The following is a 24751-nucleotide window of genomic DNA, read 5'->3' on the forward strand; positions in this document are numbered from 1 at the left end:
ACAAACATCCAGTTTTATCATACTCTCCTCACAATCCACATACAACATATATAGGATTTAACAGGACAATGATATAGATAGATCCTACTGATGAAGCCAAACTCTGTGGCTACTGCTTCTAAGTCTAAGAGAAGCAAAGTGAGAGTGAAACTTCTTCCTAATGATCCTACTCCTAATGATCAGCCTCAAATTTCTCCAGAATTCTGCTTCATCAGAGGAATTCAGTCTTGTATTTCCCTCTAATAGGGTCTCTTTATAAGAAAATGAGTTCATTTTTCAGGCCTTCCTTTTTTTGAACAAAGAAGTAAAACCCCTGCCTTCTGACCTTAATAAAGATTTTTTTAAAAAAGAAGGGTCACTGACTGTCCCTCAAAATAAATGGCTGCTGGTAACAGTTGTTTGAAAAAGATCCCATCCCTAATAGTCCCAATGGTTGTCAATGTTATTTTGTTGACTCTAAAAGGGCTTTCCATCTCAAGTAAAGAAGTATGGTATGGTAGAAAAACCTTTAAGTTTAGGGATTAGATATTACTTTGAAATCCTGGACTGATCCATTAGCTTTGTGATTTAGGAAAACTTATTTGGGTCTCACTATCTTCACCCATAAAATTAAAAAAGTACCACATGCCTTGCAAAGTTGGGAGGATTGAGAGATAATAAGTATAAAGTAACATGCAAAAGAAATTCCATTCTAAGGTTCCTGTCTTATTCAAGAGAGGTTAAGATGTAGATAATAAGCAAGTCTAGACATTTAAAGAAAATACAAATTAAGATACACATATTAAAAATACAAAGGTAGAAGGAATGATGCTCCCAAAATGAAGTTAGGAGCTCCAAGTATTTGTCCCTCCACTGTAGTAACCATTGAGCTAGTAAAAGTGGTAAGAGTAAACACTTTGGAGACAATGGAATATAATCAAAAACATACAAGAGGAATGCTTAACAATAACAAAAAATTCTGCTTAGTTTGATATTTAAGGAAATTCCTGTCAAGAAATCTCAGTTGACCACTGAGGCAACAGAATGGATATTTCAGCAACCACACACTAAAAGGACATCATCTACAAAAAATCTTTTGGAAAGTCACTAAATAAATAGATAACTGTAGTTCACAATAACCAACAATGCAAACTCTGGGGAGGAAGGAAAATATGACTTCCAGACTTACCACATTATATAATATTCAAAATGTCTCAGCTCCAAACAAAAACAAAAACGAGAACAAAAACAAAAAAAACCCTTATGAGCCACGCAAAGAAACAAAGTATGTCTTATTTATAGAAAAAAAGAAATTGATAACTCTCCAGGAGGAAGCTGACATTGGACTTTAAATCAACCACTTTTCAGCAAAAAATAGAATATAAATAAGGAGCTAGAAAATATAAAAAGGAACTGAATAGAAATTCTGGAGCTGAAAAGTACAATGTTGTGAAAAATTCATTACAGGGATTCAATAGCAGATTTTTAGCAGGCAGAAGAAATAATCAGTGAATGTGAAGATAGCACAGTTAAAATTATCCAGTCTGATGAGTAGAAAGAAAGAAGAAAAAAAAAATGAACAGGCAAAGGACCTGTAGGACACTATCAGGCTTACCAACATATTCATATGAGAGTTCCAGAAAGAAAGGACAGAGAAAAAGAGGCAGAAAGATTATATGAAGGTATAATGGCCAAATCTTCCCAAATTTTATGAAATACACGAAGGTAAACATCTAAGAAACTCAATGAATTCCAAGTAGGATAAACTCAAGAGATCCACACTGAGCTACATTATATTCAAATAGTCAATAGATAAAAACAGGGAGAGAATTTTGAAAGCACAAGACACAAGCAATTTGTCATCTCAGAGGATAAACAATAAGATTAACAATCAATTTCTAATCAGAAACAATGGAGACCAGTAGGCAGTTAGGTGATATATGTAAAATGCTGAAATAAAAAACTGTCAACGAGGAATAATATAGGGAGTAAAACCATCCTTCAAAAATGAAGGCAAATTAATAAGAGTCTCAAGTAGACAACATCTAAGATAGTTTGTCATTAGTAAACCTGCCCTTTAAGAAATACTAAATAGAGTCTGTCAGGCTGAAATGAAAGGATATTAGAGAATAACTCAAAGTTATACAAAGAAACAAAAACCACCAGGAGAACTATATATAGAGGTATATATAAAAGCTCATATTGTTGTATTTGTGGTTTCTGAGTCCTCTTTTTGTATGCTATGATTTAGAATTCCAATGCATACAATAATAACTATAAATTTATGTTAGTAGAAACACAATGTATAACGGTTTAAGTTGTGACAAAAAACACAGATATAGTGAAACAAGTCTTTGTAAGCTACAGAAGTGAAATGGTACTGATTCAAACTAGACTGTTATAAAGTTAAAATATTAATTATAATCCCCAGGGCTTACTCTATGAAAAAAAAACCTAAAACACACATTAAAAAAGTGAGGAGTGAATCAAATCGGTACACTACAAAAAAAATCAAATATAAGAGAAAGCAGTGACAAGGAAATGAGGAACAAAAATGATACAACACATGGAAAGCAAATAGCAAAATAGCAGAAATAAGTCATTCCCTATTGGTAACCACTTTAAAGGTAAATGGATTAAGCTCTCTTAGCTTAGGAGGCAAATTCACCACTTCAATGTAGAATGGATTAAAAACATAGTTCAACTATATACTGCATACAAGAGACTCACAGGTTGAAGCAACTAGGTTGAAAATGAAAGCATGGAAAAAGACATTCCATGAAAATCCTAACCAAAAAGCAAGCTGGGGTAGCTATACTAATATCTCACAAAATAAATTTTAAGTAAAAAATTGTTACAGGAGGCAAAGAAGGACATTATATATTAATCAAAGTGCCAGTCAATCAAGAACATAGAATAATTAGAAATGTGTAAGTACCCAGCAACTCTCAGATAGGGGTTGGTTACCAGAAAGATCAAGCCATGAGTAGAAGCTTAGAATTTTCAGCCCCAACCGTATATCCCACAGAGAGGGGGGCAGGGGCTGGAAATGGAGTTTGGCATTAGTAATTCATCATGCCTGAATAGGGAAGCCTGCATAAATATCCCAAAGTTACAGGGTTGAGGGAGATTCTGAGTTGGTGATGAAACATGCAACATGGAAGTTCTGGGAGAGAGATATGCTCAGAGAGGGTGGAGAAGCTCCACACCCTTCCCCGTGCACCTTGCCCTATGCATCTCTTCCATTCAGATGTTCATCTGTATACTTTATCATCATATCCTTTAATGATAAACTGCTAAACAGTACATAAACTGTTTCCCTGAATCCAATGAACTGAACCTGAGGAAGCAGTCATGGAAGCCTCAGATTTATAGCATATTGGTCAAAAGCACAGATGACAACCTGGACTTGTGGTTGACATCCAAGGTGTGGTGGGAAAAGTCTCGTGGGATTGAGCCCTTAACCTGTGGGATCTGATGCTATTTTCTGGTAAACAGTGTCAGAATTGAGTTGAATTATAGGACACCACACTGGTCTCACAGAGAATTGTTTGGTTGGAGAAATTCGCACATATCTGGTATCGCAAGTATTGTGAGTGTGGTAATAATGTAAAATAAAGGAAAAGCACAGGAGGAAGAAGGAGTGAAGTAATTTTTCTAATATGCAGTAGGCAAAGAAGGGCATTACATATTAATGAAAGGGTTAATCAGTCAAGAAAATATATAACCATTATAAATATATATGCACCCAACAACAGCGCTTCAAAACATAGGAAACAAACATTAACAGAACTGAAGGAAGAAACAATTCCACAATAACAGCTGGAGACTTAACTACCTTACTTTCAACAGTGGCTAGAACATCCAGACATAGGATCAATAAGGAACTGGAAGACTTGAATAACACTATAAATCAACTAGACCTAATAGACATGTACAGAACACTCCACCTCAAAACATAGAATATACATTTTTCTCAAATATACATGGAACATCCTTCAGGATAGACCACATTTTAGACTACAAAACCAGTATCAATAAATCTTAAAAGACTGAAGTATCTTTCTCCAACCAGAATGGAATAAAACTAGGAATCAGTGATAGGAAAACTGGAAAATTCATAAATAGGTAGAAATTAAACAACATACTCTGAAACAACCAATACATCAAAGAAATTGCAAGCATGATTGGAAAAACTCTGAGATGAATGAAAATAAAAATGCAACATATTAAAACTTAGGGGATGCAGCAAAAGCAGTGCTCAGAGAGAAATTTATTCCTCTAAATGCCACATTATTAATAAAGATCTCAAATCAATTATGTAATTTTATACCTTAAGAAAGTAGAAAAAGAACAAATTAAATCCAAAGCCAACAGAAGGAAGGGAATAATAAAGATTTGAGCAGAAATAAATTAAAAAGAGAATAAAAACAATAGAATCAGTGACACTGAAAGTTCATTCTTTAAAAAAAAAGATCAACAACAATAGGCAAGTATTTAACTACGTTGACCAAAAAAAGGAGAAGACACAAACACCTAAAATGAGAAATGAAAGTGGGGACATTACTGCAGACCTTCCAGAAATAAAAAGAATTGTAAGAGAATATTATGAACAATCATATGCCAACAAATTAGATAAACTATATGAAATGGACAAATTCCTAGAAGCACACAATTACTTAAATTGACTTAAAAAGAAACAGAAAATCTCAGCTAACCTATAACAGTATAGAGATTAAATTGCTAATCAAAAAGCTTCCAATAAAGAAAAGTTCAGGACTAAATGGCTTCACTGGTGATTTCTACCAAGCACTTAAAAATTAAGACCAATCCTTATTAAAATCTTCCAAGAAATAGAAGAGGAGGGAACACACTCAAACTCATACTTATGAGGTCCTCACATCAACGCCAGAAAAATACAGGGGAAAAAAAAAAGCTACAGACAATATAGTTTATGAATATTGATACAAAACTCCTCTGTCAAATACTAGCAGCCTATCAAAGGGATTATATACCATGACCAAGAGGAATTTATCCCAGGAATACAAGAGTGGTTCAACATAAAAAAAGTAATCAAACAACAAAATTAATCTATCAATGCATGATGGATAAAGAAAATGTGGTATATGTGTAATGGAATACTAGCCAGCCATAAAAAAGAAGGAAACCCTAACATTTGCAACAACATGGATAGACCTTGAAAGTATTATGTGAAGGGAAACAAGTCAGAGAAAGACAAATACTGTATGATCTTGCTTGTATGTGGAATCTAAACCCTAAATTCATAGAGGTACAAACTTCCAGTTATAAGATAAATACATACTAATTATTAGTGTACAACATGACAACTATAGTTAATACAACTGTCTGGTATATTTGAAAGTTGCTAAGAGAATAGATCCTAAAAGTTCTCAACACAAGGAAAAAACCTTTTTTTCTTTTTTTTTTTGTAATTATATGAGATCATGGATGTTAACTAAACATACTGTGGTAATTTTACAATATATGTAAGTCACATCATTATGCTGTATACTTTATACAGTGCTCTATGTCAATTATTTCTCAATAAAACTGAAAGAAAAAAGGAATGATATTTTTCAAAATTATATGAAAGAAAAAATTAAATTCACTTAAGGTTTAATGACAAAAATATATTTTCTTTTTCCTTTAAAAGGAAAGTCAATATAATATACACATTAATAAAATGAAGTAAACATATGATTACCGCAGTGGATGCAAGTAAAGAATGACAACCCATCACCCATTCAAGATTAAAACATTCAGGAAACTAGAAAAGACATTTATAAAAACTCACAGCTAACATCACACTTAAAAGTAAAAGACTAAAAGCTTTCCCTGAAGGCCAAGAGTGAGACAAGTATGCCCACTTTCACCACTACTATTCAACATTGTACTAGAAGTTATATCCAGAACAATTAGGCAAGAAAAAGAAATAAAAGGCATCCAAATTGGAAAGGAAGAAATAAAACTCTATTTGCAGATGATCTTATTCTATGTACAGAAAATCCTAAAGAATCTTCAAAAAACTATTAGTTAATAACAGAAATCAATAAAGTTGCAGGATATGAGATCAATATAAAAATCAGTTGTGCTTCTATACACTAACAAAGAACAATCTGTAAAGAATATTAAGAAAACAATTACATTTATAATAGCATCAAAAAGAATAAATAATAAATTTTAACCTAGGAGGCATGAGACTTCTATACTGAAAACTACAAAACATTACTGAAATTAAAGACCTAAATAAATGGGAAACCAGCCTATGTTCATAGATTGGATGTCTTAATATTGTTAAGATGGCAATAATACCCAAAGCATTTTACAAATTCAATGCAATTCCTATCAAAATACCAATGGCATTTTTTTTTTTTTTTTTTTGCAGAAATGGAAAAGTTGATCCTAAAATTCCAATGGAACTGTAAGGGACCCAGAATAGCAAAAACAATTTTGAAAAAGAACAAAGTTGGAGGATTCCATTTCCCAGTTTTAAAATTTAAAGCAACAGTGATCCATAAATTGTAGTAGTAGGTTAGGATAGCTAGTTGTATAGGATAGACATATAGATCAATGGAATAGAACTGAGAGTCTAGAAAAAAAAAACCCTACATCTATAGTCAATTGATTTTGTTTTTCTAGAGAGAGCGAGCAAGAGAAAGAGAGCAAGTGTGAATGGGGAGAGGGAGGGAAAAGGCAGAGGGAGAGTGAGAATCCTAAGCAGGCTCCATACCCAGTGCAGAACCCAATGCAGGCTTTGATCTCCTGACCCTGACATCACGACCTGAGCTGAAATTAAGAGTCAGGACAGCCCCGTGGCTCAGCCCCATGGCCCAGCCGCCTTCAGCCCAGAGTGTGATCCTCCAGATCCTGGAGATCCTGGGATTGAGTCCCACGCCGGGCTCCCTGCATGGAGCCTGCTTCTCCCTCTGCCTGTGTCTCTGCCTCTCTCTCTCTCTCTCTGTCATGAATAAATAAAATCTTAAAAAAAAAAGGAAATTAGGAGTCAGATGCTTAACTAACTGAACCATTCAGGCACCCCCAGTCAACTGATTTTTGACAAGGGTACCAAGGCCATTCTATGGGGACAGGACAGTCTCTTTAAAAAGTGGTGTTATACAAAGAAAAATAGTAAAATTTTAACTTAATTGATAAATTAAAGCCAAATATTAAAAGTTATTCAAACAATTCAAATGAAGGGGGGAAATGAGAGAGAAAAAAAAGCAGAGGAGATAGATATAAATGAAATAATAAAATGGTAAGCCTTTATCTGAACATATCATTAGTTACATTAAATGTAAATGGCCTAAAGAAAGATTATCAACAAGGATTTTCTTAAAAACTACAAGATTCAACTAAATGCTGGCTACAAAAAACTCACTTTAAATGAAATCACATACATATGTTCAAAATAAAAGGACAGAACAGTAACTTAAATCTCCCCTGAAAAGTAGCGTTGTGTACATTTTTGATTTTTCGAAATGTCATTGTTTCTTAGTTTCTTAGTCAGTGCTACATCTGAGATTGTATGTTTTTGTGGGTAAATCTAGCTCATTATTTCTGTGCTAACATTTATCACCCTTGACTTCTCCTTTCCCCAAGGGATGGGCATCAAGGCCTCCTATGGGAATATTGGCATACTTGTCTCCTGATGGATTTATGGGACACATTCTCTGGGCTAAATGAGATTTCACAATGCATGTTCCTGGCACCAGATTGCACCAGTTTGTTCCTGCCACATCCCTGCAAGCACTGAAGTCAGAATTCTAAATTACACTAAATGATTATGTGGTTGTATCCATTTGCATTTTCCCTGCTGATATGTGAGGTGTGAGGTTTCCTGACCTCTAATGAATGGGTCACTTCAATCTTAGAAGCTTATTTTCCTTTTTTTTTTCAAACAGTAAATACAAGTTTCCTCTTGGTTTAGTTGAGAGAAATGAGGCCTCATCTTATTCTAAATTATTTAAGTGAATAGCAGTGAGGACAGAATCAAGCTTTTTTCCTCTTAATTCTGTGTGAATATGAATTAAATATCACTTGGGAACCAAAGATAAATGATACAGACCGAGTTCTGGGCCATAGTAAATATAAATGAATGAATGAATGAATGAATGAATGAATGAATGAATGAGGATAGTAAAAGATGTATCATACCAACATTAATTAAAGAAAGCTGGATTGATATCATCAGACAAAGTAAGTTTACATCAAGGAAAATTACCTGGGATAGGAAATAACATAATGACAAGGGGGTGAACTCAACAAGAAGACATAACAATATTAAATATGAATGCATCTAATAGCAGAGCTTCCAAGTCTATGAAGTAGAAATTATGGAACTAAAATGGGAAATAGAAAAATCCTTAATTATATTTGGGAGACTTCAAACTTCTCTCAGTAATCAATAAAACAAGGAGAAAGAAAATCAGCAAAGATACAGAACATCACTATCAATCAACTTGATCTAACTGAAGTTTATAGAACACCCAAAACTAGTAGAATACACATTCTTCTCAAATTTACAATGCAATATTATCAACATAGACTAAACCCTGAGTAATAAAACAAATGGTAGTAAATATTAAATAAAACCAAAAACAGGTCCTTGGAAAAGATCCATTAAATTGATAAGATGCTGGCAAGAATGACAAAGAAAAAAAAAGACACAAATCACTAATATCAAGAATAAAAGGGAGATATGCTAAAGACCTCACAGACATTAAAAGGATAATAGGAGATACTACAAACAACTCTGCACTCATAAATTCTACAATTTAGCTGAAATGGACCAATTCCCTGAATGACATAAACTATCAAAACTCATCCAAGAAGAAATAGATAACCTAAATAATCCTATACCTACAAAGGAAAATAAAACCATAGTTAAAACCTGAAAACAGAAATCTCTAGACCCAGGTGGTTTCACTCACAAGTTCTACTAAACATTTGAAAAAGAAAAGAATCACTAAACACAACCGCTTCTACAAAATAGATCAGAAGGGAATATTTCCCAGCTCATTCTTTGCCCTGATACCAAAAACTAAAGTCAGAGAGTAAAAAGAAAATTATAGACCAATATCCATATAAACGTAGACACAAAAGTCTTCAGTGAAAGTCTAGTAAATCAAATCCAATAATATATAAAAAGAATAATACACCGTATCAAGTAAGGTCTATATTGTAATTTTAAGTCTGGTTCAATATTTAAAAATCAATGAAATCTACCATATTAACAGACAAAAGAGGAAAAACCATGTGATTATATCCATTTATGGAACAAAAACACTGGGCAAAATTCAATACCCACTCATAAACAAACTTTCAGCAAAATAGGAATAGAGGTAAACTTCCTTAACCTGATAACCTACAGCTAACAACATAATAGTGAAAAAACTGAATGATTTCCCCCTTAGATTGGAAACAGGTAAAGGTGTTCACTCACCACGTTGTGCTCAAAGTCCTAGGCAGAACAAAAAAGGCAAGAAGAAATAAAAGATTTACAGATTGGAATGAAATGAATAAAATTGTCCATATTTGCACATGACATGATCATCTATACAAAAAAAATCCCAAGAATATATTTTAAAAACTTAGAATAGGTGAATATTACCAAGGTTGCAGGACAGAAGGTCAAGTGACAAAAATCAATCATATTTATGCATCCTATCATTAAGCAATTAAAAACCAAAAGTTTAAAAATGTACCATTCATAATATCTCCAATACAGAACTTTGGGATAAATCTAACAAAACATGTACAGGATCTATATGTAAAATCTATAAAACACTGATGAAAGATATTTTAAAAAGACTAAATACAGAGGGAATACCAAATACATAAATTAGAACACTCAATATTATCTACCATACCAATTGTCATACAGTCACTGTAGAAACCGTTTGATGATTTATCAGAGTTAAACATAGAATTACCATACGACCCAGCAAATCTACTCCTAGGTATATGCCTAGGACAATTGAAAACATTTGTCCACACAGAAACAGACACAAACGTCTATAACAGCATTATTCATAATGGCCAAAGGGTGGAAATAACCCAAATGCCCATCAGCAGATGAACAGATAAACAAATTGTGGCATATCCCTACAATGGAATACTATTCATCCATAAAACAGAACAATACTGATATATACTACAACTTAGATGAACCTAGAAAATATTATGCTAAACAAAAGAGGTCTGACACAAAAGGTCACATATTACATGACTACTTTCCTCACCAATAAATCAGCCCTGCAAGAAATGTTAAAGGAAATTCTTTGAGTGGAAAGAGAAGGCCATGATCACGAGTAAGCAAACAATGGGGAAAATTTTCACAAGTAAGGTGCAAACACATAATAAAAGTAGTAATGTGAAAAAAAATTAAAAAAAATAAAAGTAGTATGTGAATCACTCATCAAACCAGTATGGAGGTTAAAGCACAAAAGCAGTAAAACCAATTATATCTATAAAAATTAGTTAAGGGACTTCACAAAATAAAAGGATGTAAAGTATGACGCTGGAGACATAAAATGTTGGAAATGGTTAAAATTTAATGCTTTTAAATGGGTTCAAACTTAAGCAAACATCAACTTAATATAGACTGCTATATGCAAAAGATGTTATTATGAACCTAATGGTAACCATAAATCAAAACCCTGTAATACATACACAAAAAATAAAGGGAAAAGAATCCAAGCATATCACAGAAGAATGCAATTAAACTACAAGGGAAGATAGCACAGAAGTATAAAAACAACTGAAAGATAACAAAATGGCAATAAGTATATACCAACCAACAATTACTTTAAATGTAAATGGACTAACTGCTCCAATCAAAAGACATAGGGTGGTGGAATGGATAAAAGAGTAAGATCTATCTATATGCTGCCCACAAGAGACTCACTTCAGATCTATGACATATGTAGATTGAAAGTGAAAGGATGGAAAAACATTTACCATGCAAATGGAAGCAAAAAGAAAGCTGGGTAGCAAAACTAATATCAAAATAGATTTTAAAACAGACTGCAACAAGAGACAAAGAAGGACACCATCTAATGATAAAGGGAACAAGCCAACAAGAGGACAGAACAATTTTCAGTATTTATGCACCCAACATGGGAGCACCTACATACATAAAGCAACTGTTAACAGATAAGGGAGGAAAGTAACAGCGATATAATAGTAGAGACTTTAACACCTCACTTACATCGATGAAAGGATCATCCAGACAGAAAAGCAACAAGGTAACAATGGCTCTGAATGACATATTACATCAGATGGCCCTAATGTGTATATATTCAGAATACTCCACCTAAAAACAACAGAATACACACCCTTTTTAAATGTGCATGGAACCTTCTCTAGAATAGATCATATATTAGGCCATGAAACAAGTCTCATAAATCCAAAAAGAATGAAATCATATCACATATCTTTTCTGACTACAACAGTATAAAGCTAGAAATCAACCACAAGAATAACTCTGAAAAGGACACAAATAAATGGAGGCTAAATAACATGCTACTAAACAATGCATGCAATGCATGGGTCAACTAAGAAATCAAAGAGGAAATTAAAAAATACATGGAAACACGTGAAGATGAAAACATAATGATCCAAAGTCACTGGGATGCACCAAAGCTGTAAGAGAGATTACAACAATACAGGCCTACTTAAAGAAACAAGAAAAATCTCAATAAACATCCTAACCTTATACATAAGGGATCTATATAAAGAAGAACAAACAAAGCCAAGCTGAGTAGAAGGAAGAGCATAATAAAGGGTAGAGCAGAAATAGATAAAATAGAGATGAAAGAAACAATAGAGCAGATCAATGAAACAAAGAGTTGGTTCCTTAAAAATATAAACAAAATGGAAAAATCTTTAGCCAGACTCACCAAGGAAAGAAGAACTCAAATAAGCAAAATCAGAATTAAGGAAGAGAAATAATAAACACACCACAGGAATACAAAGGATTATTAAGAGAATATTATCAAAAATTATATGCCAACAAATTGAACAGCCCAGAAAAAAATGGATAAATTCCTAGGAACATATAATCTTCCATAACTGAATCAGGAAGAAATAGAAAATCTGAACTGATTACCAGCAATGAAATTGAATCAATAATCAAAAAACTCTCAATGAACAAGTCTAAGGCCAGATGGCTTCAAAAGTGAATTCTACCAACATTTAAAGAAGTATTAATACCCATCTATTCTTGAATTATTTCAAAAAAAATTGAAGAGGAAGGAAAAATTCTAAATTCGTTCTTCAAGGCCACCATTACCTACCCTGATACCAAAACCAGATAAACACACTAAAAAACAAAAACAAAAACAAAAAAACTATAGGCCGATATCTCTGATGAACAAAGATGCAAAAATCCTCAACAAAACAGTAGCAAACTGAATCCAACAATCTATTTAAAAAATCGTTTACCATGTTCAAGTGGGATTTATTTCCAGGTTGCAAGGGTGGTTCAATATTCACAAATTAATCACCATGATACATCATATCAATAAGATAAAACCATATGATCCTTTTAGTAGATGTAGAAAAAGCATTTGACAAAGTACAACATCCATTCATGATATAAATTCTCAACAAAGTAGGCTTAAAAGGAACATATACCTCAACACAGTAAAGGCTATTTATGAAAAAACCACAGCAACCATCATACATTATAGGGAGAAACTGAGAGCTTTTCCCCTAAGACTAGAAACAAGACAAGATGTCCACTTTCACCACTTTTATTCAACATAGTAATGGAGTCCTAGCCATAGCAGTGACTCACGAAAAAGAAATAAAGGGTATCCAAATTGGTAAGGAAAAAGGACAAGTTTCATTATTTGCAGATGACGTAATACTATATATAGGAAACCCTAAAGACACCACTAAAAATCTATGAAAACTGATATATGAATTCATTGAAGTTGGAGGAAACAAAATTAAACACACAGAAACCTCTTGCATTTCTATGTACTAAAAATGAAGTAGCAGAAAGGGAAATTAAGAAAACAATTCCAGTTACAATTGCACCAAAAATAATAAAATACTTAGGAATGAACTTAATAAAGTGAAAGATCTGTATTTTGAGGGATGAACTATAAAACAATGATGAAAGCAACTGAAGATAACACAAATGGAAACACATTCCATGCTCATGGATTGGGAAAAGAATTAGATTGGTAACAATTATTATTAAAATGTCCATACTACCCAAAGCAATCTACAGATTTAATGCAATCTCTTTCAAAATACCAACATTTTCTCACAAAACTAGAATACTACTAAAATCTGTATGGAACCACAAAAGACCCTAAATAGCCAAAGCAATCTTAAAAAAGAAGAGCAAAGCTGCAAAGCTAAAGTATCACAATCCCAAATTTCAAAATATACTACATAAAGCTGCAGTAATCAAAACAGTATGGTATGGTACTGGCATAAAACAAGACACATTGATCAATCAAAAAGAAGACAACCCAGAAAGTTATATAGTCAATTAACCCACAACAAAGGAGGCAAGAATATACAAAGGGGAAGACAGTCTTCAGCAAATGGTGATGAGAAAACTGGACAGCTACATCCAAAGAAGGAAACTAGACCACTTTCATTGGACCACACACAAAAATCTACCCAAAATGGGTTAAGGACCTAAATATGAGACCTGAAAACATAAAACTCCTAGAAGTAAACACAAGCAGTAATCTTGACATTGGATATCGAGACATTTTTCTAGATAAGTCTTCTCAGGCAAGGGAAACTAAAGCCAAATTAAACTATTTGGACTACACCAAAATACAAAGCTTTTGTTGAGCAAAGGAAACCATCAACAAAACAAAATGGCAATCTATGGAATGGGAAAAGATATCTGCAAATGGTATATTCAATAAAGGGTTAATATCCAAAAAAATATTTTTAAAAACTTATACAATTCAACATCAAAAAACCCCCCAAGTAATCTGATTTAAAAATGGGCAGAGGAGGGGATCCCTGGGTGGCTCAGCGGTTTAGCACCTGCCTTTGGCAGGGGGCCTGATCCTGGAGTCCCAGGATCGAGTCCTATGTCGGACTCCCGGCATGGAGCCTGCTTCTCCATCTGCCTGTGTCTCTGCCTCTCTCTCTGTCTCTCATAAATAAATAAATAAATAAATAAATAAATAAATAAATAAATAATCTTTTAGAAAATGGGCAGAGGAATTAAATAAATGTTTTTCCATAGAAGACCTAGAGATGGCCAACAGACACTTAAAAAGATGCTCAACATCACTAATCATCATGGAAATGGAAATCAAAACTACAATTAAGTATCACCTTACATCTGTCAGAATGTCTAAAAAAGAAGACAAGAAATAATTGTTGGCAAGGATGGAGAGAAAAGGAAACTTTTGTGTACTATTGGGAATGCAAAATCGTATGGCCACTATGGAAAACAGTATGGAGGTTCCTCAAAATTAAAAAGAATGACCACATGATCCAGTAATTCCATTACTGGGTATTTACCCAAAGAAAATGAAAACACTAATTTGAAATGATATATGCACTGCTGTTTATTATTGCATTATTTATAATAGTCATGATATGAAAGTAACTCATCCACAGATAAGCCCATCCAGAGATGAATAAAGATGCAAGACAGACAGACACACACACACACACACACACACACACAGGACTATTAGTTATAGAAAAGAATGAGATCCTGCCATCTGCAACAATGTGGAGGGCCCTATACAGAATAATGCTAAGTGAAATAAGTACAAGAAAGATAATTACCATATGATTTCACTCATTTAAGAAACAAAACACAGGAACAAACAAACAAAAAACCAGAATCTTAAATACAGAGAGCAAACTGCTGGTTGCCAGGGGAGGTGGTTAGGGGGAATGGATGAAATAGATATAGGGGATTAAGAGTACACTTATCTTGATGAGCGCTAAGTAATGTATGGGAACTGTTGAATCATTATATTGTATGCCTGAAACTAATATAATATTCCATGTTAATTATACCTCAATAAAAAAATAGGCAAAAGTCAAAGTATTTAAAAGACTTCTCAAAAAAGAGGATGTATGCACGAATGGCCAAAAGATACATCATTAACCATTAGACAAGCCATTAAATGAGCTATGCACTATATGCTTATTAGGATGGTTAAAATAAATACAATGACAATACCAAGTGCTGACAAGTATGTGAAGAAACTAAAACTCTCACACATTAATGGTAGGAATGTAAAATGGCACAACGACTCTGGGAAACACCTTGGCCATTTCTTATACACTGCCCATAAAGTCCAAGAAATGAAAACTCATGTTTACACAAAAGCCTGCACGTATGTGCATGTTCATAGCAGCTCAATTCGTAATCACCCCAAACTGATAAATAACTCAAATGTCCTTCAGTGAATGAGAAAAAGCAGCTATGGTATACAATGGACTACAGCAATATAAAGTAATAAACTATCGATACACAACATGGATGAATTTTAAGGGCATTATGCTGAGTAAGAGAGGCTAATCTGAAAATATTACATACTGTGTAACTCCATTTACTTGTCATTCTGGCAAAGGCAAAAACCACAGGGATGGAGAGGAGCTCAGAGGCTGCCAGGTGTTAGGGGTAGAGGAAGGGCATGACTACTAAGGGACAACATAAGGGAGTTTGAGGAGGTTCTGTGTGCTCATTTTGGTGGTGGTTACAAGAATCTAAACATGTATACCAACAGAGCTCATTTTACTTCATGCTAATTTTAAGAATACAATTTAAAAAACCCTTTATCAAAAGGGAAAACACATTGAAAATAAAAGAGCTTTCAATCTGAGATGTTGTACAAAGAACATTAAGATAAAGGAGTAAAATAAAACCAGAAAATTAATAGTAAACAAACAAGATGATTAGTAACCAAATGAACTAAACAAACTATTGTTAAACACCATGATCAAGTACAGCCAATCCCAAGAAGGAAATGTCACCTCAAAAGCAATAATTCTATTACTTACTGTAAGTCTCCATCAACCAATTAACAGAGAAAAACTAATCAAAAGATGCCAAAAACCATTTGCTAAAACCTAATTCTATTTCTGATTTAAAAAAAATAAAAAGCTTCTCAAACTAGAGATAGATACTCCTCTGAACTTCATGAACATAGCCTATACCAGAGACCTACAGAGCCCTATGTAGTAAGTGGAAAAACACTGGCAGCATTACCTTTAAAGTCAGCAACAAGACAAGGATGCCCCCCTATCACTGACCACTCAACACTGTAATAAAACTAGAAAAATCTAGATATATGAATATGTGAAAGAAAAGGGATATTATGAGCTAAATACATATGTTGCATATGAATTCAGATGTTGAATTCCTAACCCCCAGTATTTCAGAATATGACTATAATTGGAGATAAGGCTTTCAAAGAGATAATTAAGTTAAAATGAGGCCAATAGGGAGGGCCCTAATCCAGCTTGACTGTGTCCTTTTAAGAAGAAATTAGGAATATACGCAGGGACATCAGGGGCCCATGTTCACAAAAGGAAGATCAGAAGCAGCAGCAGCAAAAGGGTGGTCATCTGCAAGCCAAGGAGAGGCTTCAGGGGAACCAAACACTGCTAGCACTTTTATCTTGGACTTCCAGCCTCCAGAACTGTGAGAAAATTAACTTCTGGTGTTTAAGCCATCCAGTCTGTGGTATTTTGTTATGGGAGCCCTAGCATACTAAAATAGGGGACACAGATCACCTACCTCAAAAGTCCAAGACAATTAACTGAAAAATTAACAGAACTAGTATAAGTATAGGAAGGCAGTCTGATACAGGATCAAAACGGAAAAATCAATTATTTTCCTGCATACTAGTTAACAGCCAAATGGAAAATGTAATAGATAAAAAGATGCCACTTTCAATATGAACCAAACTATAAAACACTTAGTAAATAAACTGGAGATATACAAGAAAACCTGAATAGAGAGACAGACCATGGTTGAAGATGGTCTGTTTTGTGATCACTCATGCCCTAAAGGTAATTAGCGGAATGACATCAAAGCCATCCAGAAGTTGCACTGGTTCAAAAGCAGTTTTCCCTGGCATGTTTTTTTTTTAACCAATCAATAATGAATTTTCTCACAGCTGAGAAAGCCTTAACAATATATGAGTATTTACAGACAAAAGCTAAAAATCCTGCAATTGTGCCTCCCACTAGAGGAAGAGCAAATGGTGCCTTTGTCTTCTATAAAATTAAGCTCTGGTGGGAGAAGGGGATGGCTAAGAAAGCGGAACAGGAAACTGAAGACATTTGCCCTGTGTTTAAAAAGACAAAAAAAGGGATCCCTGGGTGGCGCAGCGGTTTAGTGCCTGCCTTTGGCCCAGTGTGCGATCCTGGAGACCTGGGATCGAATCCCACGTCGGGCTCCCAGTGCATGGAGCCTGCTTCTCCCTCTGCCTATGTCTCTACCTCTCTCTCTCTCTCTGTGTGTGACTATCATAAATAAATAAAAATTAAAAAAAAACTTAATGGAAAATAAATAAAAAGACAAAAAAATTGCTAAAGATTAGTCCCTGGATCAGATTTTAATTTGATGGACCTGATTTCTACCTTAAGCAAATGTCCTCAAGAGCCTGTATCTTGAAGGAGGAAGCCTCAGCCCAAGGTATAAGGTTACAAAGAATCCATGGACTCCGATGCTAGGTGCAATTGCCTTGCTAACTGGGAAAGGATTATTTGGGTGTTTTGGCTTCAAAGCCACAGAAACTTTGAGGAGTGTGCCCCTAACCCTCTTTTTCTTGTAAGCTCTATTATTTTTAGTGTACAAGTTTTTAGGACATTAAGTTTTTCAAGAATACACAGGTGCCATTATAGTAGAAAGGCTGCCAATGAAAGATAATGGTTTCCATAAATTTATCTATAAATGCCATGCAATCCTAATAAACAAATCTCATAAAGGATTTTCCATAGAATTTGATGAGCTGATTCTAGAATCCATTTGGAATAGAAAAAATTCAATAATGGCCTAGAAATTCTGGAAAAATAAGAACAAGTAGGTTGGCATCTCCTTATTAAACTACCTTTCTCATGTTGCTGGGCAAAGCAGAAAGCCAGAGTGGAGTAGTCAGACCAGGACAGATGTTTTAGCTGATGCAACCGTCTGCTGAAGGTAGGGTGAGTGGCCAGGGGATCTTTGTCCCTAAGACTAATCACATATCCATTCAGAGATGATGGGGTTTGCTGAACATCTGTGCTCTCCTTAGGTCTGATGCAAGTTCTGCAGAGGGGATTTGCCCTACCAGACACAAGGCCTATAGTAACTAACCTATGAGGTATCTGAACAGAAAGGGACAAATTTTATAGAACAGAAAAATATTAATAATATCTAACACACTTAAAATGTGCTGGGCAATGTTCTAAGTTCTTTATGTATATTAATTCATTAATCCTCACAACAAGCTGTGAGGTAGGTACTATTATAACAGAGAAACACAGAGAGCTTGCCCAGGGTTATACAGCTATTAAGGGACAGAGCTGGGAATAGAGTAGAAAGACAAATCCACATATACATGGGAATTTAGTTTATGACAAAAGAGGAACTTCAAACCAGGGGGTAATGAACTAGTGAATGAATCGTGTTGGGGCAAACGACTTACCATATGGAAAAAATTAAGTTAGATTCATAAAACTTAATTCCAGAGAAAGATAATATTTTAACTTCTATGCATGTTTTCAGTAAAAATATATGAAAGTCTTCTTACACAACACAAATTACAAAAAAATTGATAAAGATAATGAGGCAAAAACTGAAATCTACATGCTAAAAGATACCATAAATAAAATTAAAATACAAGCAACAGATTAAAACATTTTGCAACAATATATTTAAAAACACTAAGAAATCTAGAATAGAGAACAACAGATCAATAAAAAAACCACCATCCTAATAGAAAAATGGGTGAAAGATTGAATGAACTAATTCACAGAAAAGATATAAAGAAGGAGCACCTGAGTGATGCAGTTGGTTAAGTGGCCGACTCTTGATTTTGGCTCAGGTTGTGATCTCAGGGTTTGGGGACTGAGCCCTGAATCAGACTCCATGATCAGTGCAGAGTCTGCTGGAGACTCTCTCCCTCTGTCCCTCCCTCACCCCCTGTGCATGTTCTTTCTCTCCCTCAAATAAATAAATCTTTTAAAAAAATAAAGAAGAGCCAATAAACGTATAAAACAAACTGAAACACCATTTTTTGCTATCAGATTTCCAAAAATTAAGAAGACTGATAATATTGACTACTAGTAGTAAGGCTCATACACTGCTCATATATTGGCCCTTTCAGAGGGAAATCTGGCACTATTAACATTTATTTTGTATATACTCTTCAACTTAGCAGGTCTAGTTACCCTACAGAAATGTTAGCTGGCACATGGGTGCAAAGAGTTATTTACCAGAATTTTCATTGCAGCATTGTTAGTCAAACCCCCAAATTAGAAACAACCTAAATGTCAATCAGTAGCGAATGGTTAAACATAGAATGGCCCATCTATGCTACGTAGACTACCATACAACAGGTAGATCTCCATGTATGGATGAAGTAGACAGATCTCTATACACTGATGTTGAAGATGTGCAAGCAAGTTGCAGAACCATGTTTACTACACAAAACTGTATCTATTTGTGTCTATGTGTAGTTGTAAGTACAAGAAAATGAAAGGTATATATCAACTGATAACATAGGTTACCCTCGGGTAACCTTCCTCAGAGAAAAGAATTCATCAAAGGGCACTTTGCTTTCTCCATCTTGCTCAAATTTTAGTCAATGAGAATTAATTTAAAAAATAATATTAAAACCCATATTAAAGTCAGCTGCAGTATACAAAAATGTGCATTATATAATGTAGTACTTAATAAATCTTAACTTGAAAAAGGTTGTCTCTTAAATGTAAAATGACACTGAAAGGTCATTATATACCTTTGCAAGATGAACCAAACAATAGAGAAGTAAGTAGAAGTGATGAAAATAAAATAGGCAAGAGGGTTTGAAAAAAGAGTTTCCAGCAAAGAAGGTTAGACAATTTTAAAAATGAATGATAGCTGGGCCACCTGGGTGGTTCAGTCAGTTAAGTGCTTAACTCTTGATTTTAGCTCAGGTCATGATCTCAGGGTCGTGAGATCGAGCCCTGTGTTGGGCTCCAAACTCAGCATGAAGTCTGCTTGAGATTCTCTCTCTCCCTCTCCATCTGCCCCTCCCCCCACATTCTCTCTCTAATAAATAAAGAAATCTTTAAAAAATGGATGATAGCTAATTATTTTCTGAGGGTCTTCCATGAACAAGACAATGTACAATGATGCTCTGTACAAGCATCATCTCTAATTCTTGCATCAACCTGTAGATATTCCATTTTATGGATTAAGAAAACATGACTCAGAGAAAGCAAGCGTCAAACTTCAGGCAAGGTCTCTTGCTCATTACTGTCACAGGCTGTCCTGGATCAGAACTGGGTTTGAGACTGGGGCCAGGGGGAGCACTTCTGGCTGGACCCAAGTGCTCAGCTGCCCTTACTATACTCTGCATCCTTGAAGCATGCTCCCAAGCTGTCCTGTTCATCCAGACTGGCATTCTCTTCCTCCTCTTCGCTCTCGGTTCTCCAGTATGCTGGCCGCTTGATGGGCCGCTTCCCTGGGGTGCGCTGGGAAGCAGGGCTGCTAGACACTGTGCCCAGCCCACTGCTGGAGCTCCCACTGCTTCGGTCCTGGCCCCCTGTCCACCAGGCCTGCAGGCTGGAGGTAGTTGGTGAGGATGATGAAGACTGCAGGTTGGCCATGCACAGCATGCCCTGGATGGCCTCCTGAGTGCTGGGAGAGGCAGGGGCCTCGCTGCAAGGGACAGAGAAGAAATGCTAAGGGAGTTTCTCTAGTTGTCAGAGGAAACCAGTCATCATAATAGTTAAGGAGGAGGGACAACAGCTCTGGGTGTTAGGGTGGAAGGAAGGAGAAGAGAACCATTCCAAATGATAAATGAGAAATTAAACCAACAGATCAAGACAGTATGTCAAAGACCGTTTGCATGTCAAGGCCAGTCCTTCTTGCCCTGAAGTCTTTCCAAAGACAGCAAGGAAGGTGGCAAAAAGAGGAGTGCACTTCCCTCTGTTTACTCATGCTCAATTCTTTCATTTTTTCAAAACAAGGCCCAGTTTTCCTTCCATGCCTCTTCTAGGTCCTCTTCCAACTCCCAAAGAACCCGAAACTAACCCCCCTTGAAGTTTTTACATCTACTGTCTATCAGATCTTAAGTTCCTCAGGATGGATTTCATGTCTGCTTTATTCTTTCAGCCCTGATGACCTCGCTGGTTCTTTGTTCCCTTAAATGTCTCAAGAAATATCTGCTGATTGGCTGATCTAGCCTTCTGGGGGGAGGGTGGAAAGGGGTGTTGTCTGATGGCCCAGAAGGGGAGATTGAAGCCAGTACTCACGTGAGGGCAGCATAGTCAGGTCCCCCCACCTGCCTGCTGGCCTTGAGTAGATCAAGAATTCCACCAGCGCCACTCCCATTCCCAAGCTTGCCTTCGACCCCTTCTACCATGTCCTCATCCGTTGTATAGTCCTCCTGTTTGGGAAAGAGATATCACCTTGGCTGCTGAGAGCTGCCCTGGTAAGGCCCTGGGATACAATGTTGACATTCTTATTCCAGATACTAATCTCCTCTGAGCACCAAGTATAGACCAAGCACTAAGCAGAATATTCACTCTTTCATTTTAATCTCCACAGCATCTTTGTGAGGTAACTATTATTGTATGTACGAGATAGGCATTTTAACTGTCTATTGTGTGTATGAGGTAGGTATTTTAACTCCTGTTTTACAGGTAAGTAAACTAAGGTTCATCGGTAAAGTAAATAAGTTGTATAAGGTCATAATCAAAGTATCCAAATCAGATACTCCTTTCTGCTACATCACAATGCTTTTTATTCAACCCTGAATATGTTTTAATATTTTTATCATTTTAAATTTATATCTTAATATACTTACATTTTAATATATATTTTAATATATTTAATATTTAATCACAATGCCTTTTATTCTACCTTGAAATATTTAAAAATATTTCTACTAAATTATAATCTTCCAGTCATATGCTCAGCTGCATTGCACTTTAGCACACAATCTTTCATTTAATAAATATTTTGGGAACTGAATGCATAGGGTATCTTCCCTGTCCCCGCCGCCCCCCACGAGAATGACAATCTGTCTTCTGTTTCTGTAACCAGAATGGCAGAAGACCAGGATAGGCTCCTACCTCAATGTCAAACTCAACTTCTCCTGGTTCACGAACTCGGTTGGGGTCAGAGCAAGGCTTTGCACGGGGTAACTTTCGGGGAAATTCTAGAAAAATAGTGAAATGCACATACTGTGAAGCTAAGATTAACATCTGGGCCCAATACCCAGGGGGGAAAAGAAAGAATATAATTTTCCTAAAAGTAATGACCAAAGACAAGTAATTTAGGGAGATTAGGAACTGGTTTATAAATAAATCTCTAGAGCAAAGAATACATAGAAACCTAAAGAGCTGGTAAACTCAGAATATCAACAAGCTCAGGCCTAAGACCTTTGGCCTATCAAGAGGACCCAAAACAAACATGAAACAGGCAGAAAAGGAACAAGAAAGAATAGGTACACACTTGGTCTTATTATCAGGGTCGCCTTCTCCTTTCCCAATCTCTCATCAATCTGCAGTTCATCATCTGAATCCAAGTCAAAATCATCTTCCATCACTTGTTCTGCCATCAGCCTAGCCTTGTCCGCCTTCTTTGTGAGCTTGGCTCGCCGAGACTTGGATAGGCTCTTTACCTTCTTGGTACTAAAAAGAGAAGAACACATGGTCACATTCAATATTGTTAAGACAGCAATTCTCCCCAAATTGGTCTACAGACTCAATACAATCCCTATCAAAATCCAGCTAATTTCTTTTATAGAAATTAATAAGCTTATACTCAAATGCATACAGGCATACAAAGGACTTACTATGGCCAAAAGAATTTTGAAAAAGGACAAAATTAGAGGATTCTCTACTCAACTTCAAAATTCACTAAAAAGCAACAGTAGTCAAGGTAGTATAATATTAGCAAAAGGATAGACATGTACAGTGCAAGAGGGTTCCCCCTTCTGCACATCCTCTCCAACATTTGTTGTTTCCTGTCTTGTTAATTTTCACTATTCTCACTGGAGTGAGGTGGTATCTCATTGTACTTTTGATTTGTATTTCCCTGATGGCAAGTGATACGGTGAACTTTCTCACGTGCTTCTTGGCCATGTGTATGTCTTCTTTGGTGAAATTTCTGTTCATGTCTTTTGCCCATTTCATGATTGGATTGTTCGTTTCTTTGCTGTTGAGTTTAATAAGTTCTCTATAGATCTTGGATATTGGCCCTTTATCTGATAGGTCATTTGCAAATATTTTCTCTCATTTTGTAGGTTGTCTTTTAGTTTTGTTGACTGTTTCTTTTGCTGTGCAGAAGCTTTTTATCTTAATTAAGTCCCAACAGTTCATTTTGGCTTTTGTTTACTTTGCCTTCATAGATGTATCTTGCAAGAAGTTGCTGCAGCTGAGTTCAAAAAGGGTGTTGCCAGTGTTCTCCTCTAGGATTTTGATGGAATCTTGTCTCACATTTAGATCTTTCATCCATTTTGAGTTTATGTTTGTGTATGGTGTAAGAGAATGGTCTAGTCTCATTCTTCTGCACGTGGCTGTCCAACTTTCCCAGCACCATGCACTGTTGGTGAGAATGTGAACTGGTACAGCCACTCTGGAAAACAGTGTGGAGGTTCCTCAAAGAGTTAGAAATAGAGCTACCCTATGACCAGCAACTGCACTACTCAGTATTTACCCCAAAGGTACAGATGCAGTGAAACGCTGGAACACCTGCACCCCAATGCTTATAGCAGCAACGTCCACAATAGTCAAACTGTGGAAGGAGCCTCGATATCCTTCGACAGATAAATGGATAAAGAAGATGTGGTATATATATACCATGGAATATTACTCAGCCATCAGAAAGGACAAATACCTACCATTTGCTTCGACATGGATGGAACTGGAGGATATGCTGAGTGAAGTAAGTCAATCGGAGAAGGACAATCATCATATGATTTTACTCATACAGGGAATATAAGACATAGTGAAAGGGATTATAAGAGAAAGGAGGGAAAATAAGTGGGAAAAATTAGAAAAGTTGACAAAAATTGAGACTCCTAACTCTGGGAAATGAACAAAGGGTAGTGGAAGGGGAGGTGGGTGGGGGTATGAGGTAACTGGGTTATGGGCACTGAGGAGGGCACTTGATGGGATAAGCACTGGGTGTTATACTGTATGTTGGCAAATTGAACTTCAATGAAAAAGAACAGGATAGGCATATACATCAATGGAACCAGTTGAGTCTAGAACCAACATTTCAATTTATGGTAAATCGATTTCTGCCAAAGGTGCTAAGGTAATACAGTGGGGGAAAGGATGGTCTTTTTAACAAATGGTGCTGAGAAAACTGGATAACACATGTAAAGAAATGAATGTGTATTCTTACATCATACACAAAAATTAACTCAAAATGGATCCTAGATCTACATGTAAAAGCTAAAACTAAAAAAACTTCTAGGAAAAAATATAGGAAACTACCTCGATGACCTGGGATTAGGTAAAATTCAAAACATTTGTGCTTCAAAGAGATACCATTAAGAAAACTAAAAGACAAAAAAAAAAAAAAAAGAAAGAAAGG

At 35.6% G+C, this 24751-nt stretch overlaps 1 protein-coding gene across 4 annotated transcripts in view; it reads right to left on the bottom strand.

The window, feature by feature from the left end:
* The window catches only part of PHF8 (PHD finger protein 8), a 109682-nt gene that overhangs the window by 19063 nt on the left and 65868 nt on the right, over positions 1 to 24751 (bottom strand). For all 4 annotated transcript variants that reach the window (XM_025989164.2, XM_025989165.2, XM_072743378.1 and 1 more), the window contains 4 exons: positions 22661 to 22839; positions 22279 to 22364; positions 21457 to 21590; positions 20547 to 20860 (listed from right to left, as the gene is read on the bottom strand). In XM_025989164.2, coding sequence (XP_025844949.1) covers positions 20547 to 20860; positions 21457 to 21590; positions 22279 to 22364; positions 22661 to 22839 — 713 coding nt within the window. The remainder of the gene's footprint in view (positions 1 to 20546; positions 20861 to 21456; positions 21591 to 22278; positions 22365 to 22660; positions 22840 to 24751) is intronic.

The sequence above is a fragment of the Vulpes vulpes genome, chromosome X, assembly GCF_048418805.1.
Source record: "Vulpes vulpes isolate BD-2025 chromosome X, VulVul3, whole genome shotgun sequence".
Classification (NCBI taxonomy): domain Eukaryota; kingdom Metazoa; phylum Chordata; class Mammalia; order Carnivora; family Canidae; genus Vulpes; species Vulpes vulpes.